Source organism: Pempheris klunzingeri, chromosome 1 (assembly GCF_042242105.1).
Source record: "Pempheris klunzingeri isolate RE-2024b chromosome 1, fPemKlu1.hap1, whole genome shotgun sequence".
Lineage (NCBI taxonomy): Eukaryota > Metazoa > Chordata > Actinopteri > Acropomatiformes > Pempheridae > Pempheris > Pempheris klunzingeri.
The window spans coordinates 32,902,698-32,912,475 of record NC_092012.1 but is presented as its reverse complement, the minus strand read 5'-3'; the positions used below and the strand labels follow the sequence as shown (position 1 = coordinate 32,912,475).

Sequence of the window (9,778 nt, the reverse complement as noted above, 5' to 3'; positions counted from 1 at the left end):
TAACACACTAATTAAGGAGCTCAGAGATGATTCAAGCAGGAAAACCCTTTATTCTCAACCCCAGTAAGTAAGTAAACACACTGAGTAGCTTCAACATTCATTTGCAAATCAAATCCACAAAACAAAAAACAATTACATACATTATGTTAATCATAAGTTAAGAAGTGCAAACCATTGGAAAGGCATGAGCTCAGTCTTATAAAATAAATATCCGAACACACCAGAGCGCTTGGCCTGATTAGCTTTAAAAAGACAAACAAAATTAAAACTGTATCTCAAAACACAAAGTGTGCCGTATTCAGCGGGACAAACAGCTTTTACACCATCTGAGCCTCCATGCAGCCGCATTGGAAATTTGCAGGAACTCTTTTTTTTTTTTTTTTTTGGCACTGCCACGATGCACTGCGATACGATCAACGGAGAAAAAGATGAATTTGCACTCGGCAGATCAGAGAGCCATTCATCATGTTTGGAGGGAGTAGTAGCGGGGAAAACGTCCCACGGAATCGTTATGCTGCGCGTGCGTGTTTTCATTCACTTTGCACCAGTTGCTGCCGCAGCTGAGGCTGAGATTGATATCAAGGAACACAACTCAGTTTAATTTCACAGGTAATAAAATCTGAGGGATTCCTTCCCACAATACCCCATTCAAACGAAAGAGACGGAGGTGAATCAACTAGACAAAGACAATAGACACACACGGATTTCAAGTAACGTTACACACTGAACGCTCTGTGCCAAAGGTGCTTCCCTTCCAGTGAATGAACACACATTTTGGAATATTGGAGTAGTTTGTTGGGTTGGGCCTTTCAACACATATCTGTCATTTTGTCAAAATAACACTCTAATAACACCACTGATGATCTCGCTGCTGGTTACAGCCGGCCCACAGAATCCCCTGCTTTTAACTTATGAGTGATCTCCATTAGGATTTCTCTCTGTGTCTCCATGGCCTTGTTGCAGTTCCTGTACTTCTAACACTGGAATGAATAAATGAAAAAGAACATAAATATTTCACATCTGACTGGAGGACTGAAAACTATCAAAAAGAAGCATTTTGGGGCAAATGAGGATCCATTTATCGGCCCTTGAAATGAATCTGAGTGAAAATGTGTGTGTGAACGGGGGGGGGCGGGGGTGAGGGGACAGAGGAGGATGTTCTCCCATGATGCAGTTCTCTTCCTTCACATGGCATCGAAGTGGAAACGGTGGGCTTCCTGCCTCTTCTCTCTGTCGTCCGCTTTCTGAGAACACACAGAGAAAAAAAACATACATGGTCAAACTGGTCCGACGTCCTGCATCACAATCAGTGTGGGAGAACTATGACGACCTTCTCCCAAGTTAAAAAGAGGACTAAAACTACATTAAAGTGACCTTTAATAACAAAAACTGTGACAAATAAAAAGTAAATGACACTGTGAAAGATGGACAAATTAATCATGACCTGCATGCATCTGGAAAATCACCCCCTGCAGCTTCTGACTGTGGAACAGGGTCAACAAATCTCCTCTGCAGAGGTCAATGTGGCTGCTTGACCTGTTGCACATTTAATAAGCAGCATCGTGCATTTCAATATATATATATATATAAATATATATATACACAGTCACATGTGACCGTAACATCGCTGCCGGTAATGTCAGCTAACGTTACCAGTTCCTGGAGGGAAATTTATGAACTACATTATAATCTATAATCCCACTGACAATGAAACAGGAAGCAGGAGCTGAACAGCTGGAACATGCTGACATTTATTAAGCTAATGTTAACATTACCGAAGGCTGTGGATGTAAAGTTAACATTACTTTCAGTTGGCTATTTTTTTATGTTGTGAGGAAAGAGCGCAGGACGAATGTCGGCTAGCAGCTATCACAGTTCTGCATCAACTCTGTGACCATGGAAGTGAATACTGCATTGACAAAAATACCTGACAAAGTACTCAAAACTGCTTCTGTGGTAGGATAACTGCTACAATATGAGGATAACTCTCACACACACACACACACAACAACACCAGCCAACTGGCTTCAGTTGTGAAGTAAACCTTTTGATATTCAACTACTGTGGCACAGGTAGAAAATAAAGTCACCTCCATTATTGTCTTGGCAAATCCTTAGTCTCATACAGTCTCAGGAGAAGGTTCAGAAAACACGTGAAATAATAATAAAGCAGCTCAAAACACCAGACAAACACACGCACTCTAAATGTGGAGAGGCTCTCTGAGGATAAGGGTTTCTAAAAGTTCTAATGTGTGTGTGTGTGTGTGTGTCTACTGTCGCCGTCGGGGCATCGGGGCACACGGGCAGGTGGGACGGCTGCAGTCAGCGGCATGAGAGCTCAGCTGAGAACAAGCTGACAGACGTGCAAAATGTCATGAAAACACAGGGAACCCTCCTTCCTCACACGGCTCCAGTGGAAAAATTCACCAAGAGAATATAAAGCTTCTGCAGTGTGAGTTTGTCAAACACAGTGGGTGTCTAATAAAATCAGCAGTACAATACTCATTTTATTAATATTTTATACCAAAAATATTGTGACATTGGAAGATCCACACTTGATTTGACCGACTCACAGTGCAGAAGCCCTTAATCAGCTTTGACTGAACACTCTTCCACAAAAGGAGGGCTGAGTATTTTGTCCTCCTTCTCCTATCTCATATCCGATTACATGTTTTTAAAGTCTTAATCTGCAGAGTAATGGCAGCTGTAATGACAGCTAATAAATGTAGTGAAGTAAAAGCTACATTCTGCTCCTCAGGAGTGCAGCAGAGTGGATGGAAAAAGGAAATGCTCGAGTAAGACGGTTGTATTTAAGCACAACATCTGAGTAAATTCACTTTCAAGCCTTCAGGGTGTTTAATACTCAAAACATTTTGCACGGAATATCACTTTAGGGGTAAAATCTGAAGATAACGTTTGATTCTTTCAGCTCATAACATCTCAGGAAATGGCGTACATCATTTTATATGACAGGACATTGTAGTGTCATCACGGTTTTCACCATTTGAGAGCAGCTGAGCGCAAAAAGGGGGAAAAAAGAAAGATCCCATATCATGTAGACTGGTGACAGAGCAGTCAATAATGCATTTAGATCTGTTCTGTGAGATCAGTGATGAACTGAGGACAGAGACTAAAGAGGCATCAGTTTTAAAGTCTCTGAATGGAACAATGGTGTTTGTCATTCCTTAAAACACAGCAGAGCAGCTCATGCTTGTGTATGGAGAGGACCGAGTCCGCTGACCGGCCCCTTTTAAAGGACAACCAATCCTTCACTCATGTTGACTGCAGCCGAAAGATGGGCGGCAACACAGTGACATGCATTCTTCATCCCATCAGTTTTGATTTGTAATAAAACCTTCATCTATCTTCCAAGATTCCAGCGTCTCATATTGATTGATGTGGTTTTTTTTTAAAAACTTTTTTAGGGCTAAATACTTTTAAGGAACAGATGGATTGATGCTCTTTCCTTTGGACAGCTGATCAAGTGGGCTGTGCTGCTGCTGCTGCTGCTGCTGAAGCCTGGTCTAATTGAGCGTCCAGGGGAAACCACCAAATTGTCATCCTGAGGCCTGAATCATCGTTAAGCAGCAGAGCATTGATTTGTGTCAATGTAAAGGTTTTAATGACACTGTGGTGGGTCTGAGTGTGAAACCCGGTGGAAAGCTACGGTGAGGCACGGCGTGGTCTCACCGGGCTCTGAAGTCAACTAATTAAGTCTGGCTTACATGTCCTGCATGAAGATGATGCATCTTAAGTGAGGCGATTGATTACATTCTGCTTCATTACATGTTTTTCCCATCTATTTTAAATGCTCCGTTCCTTTTCCCCTCCAACTCATGTTCATATGGATATATCTGTTTAATATGCATAATGGCCCCAGCTAATGTGGCATTGCACAGAAGTTCACAGCAGCTGTGTAAAAGGCCTGTTAGCTTGTTAGGCAGGACAGCACGTCTTTGCCCCCGTGCCTCTGCCCTCTACCTGACTTTGTTATTAGAAGAGCAAATACCAGAGGCGGCAGTGCAAACACACAGAAATGCCAAATGTCAATCAGCGGGCTCGCCCTGACCTTACTGGCTGCCCCGTCGTAAAAGAGGTGGGAGAAGATGAGATACGAGGGAGGATGTTAGCGACCGGTACACGGGATTTGCTCTCAATCTTAATTCCCTGCGCGGCGCGGGAGGTTACACTACATTAGCCCGTCAGCCCAGGTGTGTGTGTGTTTCAGCTATTAAGGCCAGTCGAGACTTCCAAATTAAATCAAATTTGTTGTGTTTTCAAAAGCTGTCAGCCTGAACTCAGTGCTGCAGTATAGTGACACCGGAGCTGTGTTTGTCCACTGCTGATGGAAACTGTTTGAGGCCGACGCCGTGCGGCTGGTTACATTAGAAAGAGCAAAGTTTTGACTCACAGTTAAAAATATTAAGATTAATAAAGCGCCACAATACAACACGTCACAGGTCCGTACTAATGAGAGACACTAAAACCACAAACTTTATCGTTACTGTGATTATCATTATTATTATTATTATTATGTGGTGTAGTGCCCATGTGGTAAAGTATGCACAGCTCTACAGGAGCTGTATATGAAGACGAATGATGTAACTGATCCATCAACTCATTCCTCATTGTGTGAATGACGCCCAGCTCAGGAGGTTTTTTCCCATAAGTCTCATTCATTTTTCTGCACAGACAGTCACAGACAGTCACAGACAGTCACAGCTCATCAAAGTAGTTCGGTCTCAAGAATCCTTTCAGTTTGAAACATCCAAACAATGAGCTTAAAAGTCTGTTTTGTGCACTGGTTACAGGAACAGAAGACAGAGGTTATGTTTTGTAGAAACCTGATGACACATTCAGCAGTTTTTTTGTATTCTGAGTCAGTGTTAAATTCAGCAATTCTGCAGCTGTAGCATGTTTTTTTTGTTCTGAACTGCAGCAACAAAGCATTCTGACGCCTCTGACCAGCTCCTCTTCCGAAGCAGCAGCACTAACGGAAGCTACAACACACTGGTATCACATAGAATTAAGTTGAAATAATTAAAAAATTGGCCTTAAAACCCAACTAATCAGAGTGGCAAAAATACTTCTGCACACGGCAGCTTCCCCTCTTCACACCTCTCCTGGGCTGTAGTAGTAGTAGTAGTAGTAGTAGTAGTAGTAGTAGTAGTAGTGAACAGGGCAGGACCTTCCTGATGACTGACTGGTCAGTCTATGCACATCACAGTGATCAAACCCAAAAAGATTTCTTTGCTTCCTGTTTGAACATGCCAGATTGGATTTCTTCCTCTCCTCTCTTGTTTCCCAGTCCTCTCACTGCTCCACATTCTTTTCACCCTCTCACACATATCTCCTCCCATCCACCGGAGCCCGATTGGTATATATAGATGCTGGGTTCAGGCACCAGCCTTGTTTTTTTTTTTTTTTTTTTTAAATGCAGCATTGGTTCAGATGAAACTGATGCTTACACCCACGTATCCCAAAAAGAGGGCAATTAGAGCGCTTTTGTGTGTGCAACCATGCACACATGCCATCCTGTGTGCAGAAACACACACACACACACAGGCACACAATAAGTGCACACACTCTGACGGCAGATGGCTTGGAGAAGATGCCAGCAACTTACTGCACGGCTCAGCCCAGCAGACAGCATTACCACCGCGTGTGGACATGAAACAGCTAACAAAAAGAAGTACATTGCAAGAATTACCGTTGAATAATATCTGCGTCTGTGCGTCCACCGTGTGTGAGAAGGTGTGACAAAAAAACAACCGAGCGAGGAGGAGCCGAAGTACAGAACATGTGAAAACATGCATCGACTCCCTGGAGGGCATATTTACGGCAGTAATGAACCGCAGATCTGCCACGCTGAAAGGACAGAAGCAGGCAATTACAGCTGAACGTCCTTCCAGGTTGTGGCCCGGGGTGAGACAGATAGATAGACAGAGGAAGAGGAAGAGAGAGAGACAGAGTGTGTATGTGTGTGTCTCAGTGGGAGGCTAGAGGACTACAGGACAGTGACAGTGAGACCCATCTGCTGCTGGTTGTGACCAATCTGCTCTCTCTCTTACACACAGTCACACTCGAAAGCAGTAAATCACCAGGACGAGGCCAACTTACCTACACCACTGTATGCATGTGTGTGTGTGTGTGTGTGTGTGTGTGTGTGTGTGTGTGTGTGTGTGTGTCTCCTGACCTTCTCTTGCCAGTGCAGGATGCCGATAATGACGAGGATGAAGACGCACACTCCGATCAGTGCGATGGCCGTCAGCAACACGCTGTTGCTAGGAGTCAGGTACAACTTAGCGCTCCAGCTAAAAATGGAGACGGAGAGTGTGTAGGAGAAAGAGAAGGCGAGAAAAAAAATTAAAAGTTGCCCTATGCTCTTTTACTGTATGTACCCCATAGTTTTATTTAGATTAAAATAAACACAAAAACATCCGCTTCACTTTCTTGTCACAGCTGAACAGAGTGCTCTATTTCTGGTTTCAAAGAACTTTCATACCGTTCTGGAGATATATTAAATTTATCATCTCACTATCTGTTTTTTTCATGCAATCTCATTCTGCTCACTGTGTATATGTAGGTGTGTGTCTGTGCTGGCATGTCTGGCGAGCCTGGCGAGTACACAAGTGTTATATGGCTATGAGGAGGAGGCTGTGTGTGTGTGTGTGTGTGTGTGTGTGTGTGTGTGTGTTGAACAGCCATCTGGAGCTCCTCCTGGGGTTTGAGCTACGTGTGAACAGCGTCATGAGAACATGAGAACACATGCTGCGAGGTGAGAGAGAGTGCGTGTGTGTGTGTGTGTGTGTGTGTGCCTGTATTGTGTGATACTATCTGTATCGCGCAGAGGTAACATTAACTCAAATATGTCATTAAGTGGCATCAGATGAGGCGGTTAAAGTGCTGAATGGTTCCCATAGCAACAAGCGTCAACAGATCTCCCAGCAAATAACACTGCTGTGAACGAGGAAAAACGGGCAATTATGATGCATCTCTGATATCTTATATCTGAGAGCGTTGGGTTTACGTACCTGCGGGGCTTATTGTGCGGGTAGGGGATGACAATGAGCTGAGAGTTGGGAATGATGGCGGTCCACTCCTGCTTCCTTATGTCCTGGAAAGATAGAGTAAACACACGTTGTGGGTTTGCACATGCATGGTAATACATTATGGTAACAATACATGCAATCATGTGCAGATTTCCATAAGGACACACACACACACACACACACACACACTCAGGATATGTATGTTAAGCCCTCTGGGGCAGAATAATGGGGTCCTACTGTTTTCCTTAGCTACTGTGGAGCTGCTATTTTAAGATGCACGTTTAAGACACAGACAACGTGCTACTAGAAATAAATTACTCTTGACTTTGGGGAGCAACAGAGATTTCCTCGTCTGTGTATGTCTGTGTGCATATGGGCGTGTATATTTGCATGTGTGATGAAGTATTTCTGTCGCCGTCTGAGAGAGTTCAGCCATCCGCAGAACAAGTCGTAATCCCAGCGTCTGTCTCGATAAAATATACTTAATCTTTTCTCATCCTGTAACTTAACTCATCACAGCAACAACGTGGGTCTTTGCTTTCAAGACAGAATTTATGGGAGGAAGCTAGAACCACTGCCAGAGTGTTAGCACACTTACACACAAACTCAAAGGTGACGTAGGGAAACTATTGTTACAGTTTTTCAGTAAAGCATCACAGGGTTTTTGTCCATAATTGAAGAAAATGTAACCTAGTTTATAGTATGACTTCATGCAACAGGAGAATATAAGGAGCGAAAAAGGAAGCAAATGTATTCTGTGTATAAATATAAGTGCATGTATCATATATATTCTGGGTCTAGGTCATATCAGGTAGGGCGATGTGAAGATAGATGTAAAATTAAGATAAAAGAACAGGAGGCTCATGTAAATGAGGTCGTCCATTAGGATTAAGATGCAAACATTCACCACATTTTGGCAAAAAGTGTTTCTGCTCCTGTTAAATGTTGTTGCCTTTCACTTGTCTGTTCAGTCTGTGGTGCTAACGTTATACCACAGACCACTGCCCCTTCAGGAGACTAGCGGCAGGTCAAGACCGATCCTTTCACTCCACAGTCACTCAGGTACCACTCTATATTCTGATCATCATTACACACCGACACCGTCACATCAGGAGAAAACTAACTTTGTTTGAGACCTGCCTCTGTCTCAGCGACACACTCACGTGAGATCTGGCGAGTACTGCAATACTCACAAACAGTAATTAGTACCATTAAATGTTTTACCATTAACCAAAGAAATGATCTCAACGCAACTGAAGCTGTTTCTTATAGAAAGCTGTCACTCTACACTTGCTCTGCCAGGTTATTGTATCAAGTTGGTGTAATCCAGTGCAAACAACGAGACAACAACTAACCACGACCTATACTGAGCAAAAGTCTGAATAATATTAAAACACAAAATAGCTCTTTCTCAGTTTGGGGTGCAGGTAGTTGTTTAACAATAGATCGTTCATGTGCCGTACAGCCCCGTCGGCTTCCCTCCATCCACACGATGTCTTAGGACTTAAGAGACAGGGAGGGTAAACCATTTCACACCACTGGCACAGCTGGTAATGCTTCATCTTATGTTACTAGAGTATCTTTGGTTATTACATATTACACATTACATATATTAATCGTACATTATTATACACCTCAGAGAGATTTACATAAAAGCACTGCATAAATACGGTCCATTGACTGTTTACAATACAAAAATAGAGTTTGGTCACACAGCTCTACCCAACTCCCACTGATTATAGGCCTAATTAGCCAGAGTGCCTGAAAACACCTTAGTGTGAGTGCAGGGCCCTTAAACACAAGTGGACCACGCAGCTGAAGTGAGCATTAAAGAGGCCAGCTTAAAGGAGGTGCAAAACGTAAAATAACATCAAGAATCTGCTGGACCTTATCACATAAAGACCTCATCATTTTATCATATTTAGATTTAAAAACCACCGCTCGAGGCTCCCTTCACCCTCCAGCCTCCATTTGCCTGCACCTGGTCACTCGTGTCACATAAGTAGTTATTAACTATCACAGCTCAACTTGCAGAGAATCGGGGAGCAGTTGCTTGCAGCGCTGTGTTTGACAGCAGTTTGACTTTGCACGAGTTCAAGTTTCATTTTTAGTAACTTGCTGCCTTAAGGCTCAACAGCCAGTGCTGACATCTGACACAAGACTGTATCTAACCTCTGCATACAACTGAGCTTTGGTTTCTATAAAAGCCCCGCATCAATATCAGTTCCTGTTCGCCTTCTTTTTCACCTGTTTCTGGGTCCGATTGTGCCTCATGTGTTTTGATTTAGATGCTGCTCAGGTGTCCAAAGTTGCGTCTTTAAAAGAGACATAACTAGGGGAGAGACGTCTCATTAATGACTTAAAAGCTGTAATCAGGCTCGTAGCTGTGAGAAATTAACATTCCCAGTTGTACATTTTGGCAGAATCTAGAAAATGCAGCTCCTCTTTAAGCGTGGGTCTCCCGCTCTCCATCGATTGAGAGGAACCACATCTCGCAGCTATTTTGAATAAGCGTGCAACGACGGCATCGCTTTTTTACATAACGAGCACATTCTCGCCGCCAGCCATTGTCGCTTAGCTCTTGGAAAGCGCTGCCTTCGGTGCAGCAACTGGCAGGGGAGCAGAGCTGGAGACGAGTCAGCCTCCACTACTGCTGCCTGGGAGCAGATCGGATCTGGCTGTTTGGAAGAGAAAAGTGTTCCCATGTCTTCAGAGAGAAAGAGAGAC

At 43.4% G+C, this 9,778-nt stretch overlaps 1 protein-coding gene across 1 annotated transcript in view; it reads right to left on the bottom strand.

Annotated features, from left to right (window-relative positions):
- Positions 1-635: 635 nt before the first annotated feature.
- The window catches only part of itfg1 (integrin alpha FG-GAP repeat containing 1), a 116,718-nt gene continuing 107,575 nt past the window's right edge, over positions 636-9,778 (bottom strand). Inside the window, exons 16-18 of the mRNA XM_070842417.1 lie at positions 7,034-7,116; positions 6,196-6,313; positions 636-1,244 (exon numbers count right to left, since the gene is read on the bottom strand). Coding sequence (XP_070698518.1) covers positions 1,185-1,244; positions 6,196-6,313; positions 7,034-7,116 — 261 coding nt within the window. The 3' untranslated portion in view covers positions 636-1,184. The remainder of the gene's footprint in view (positions 1,245-6,195; positions 6,314-7,033; positions 7,117-9,778) is intronic.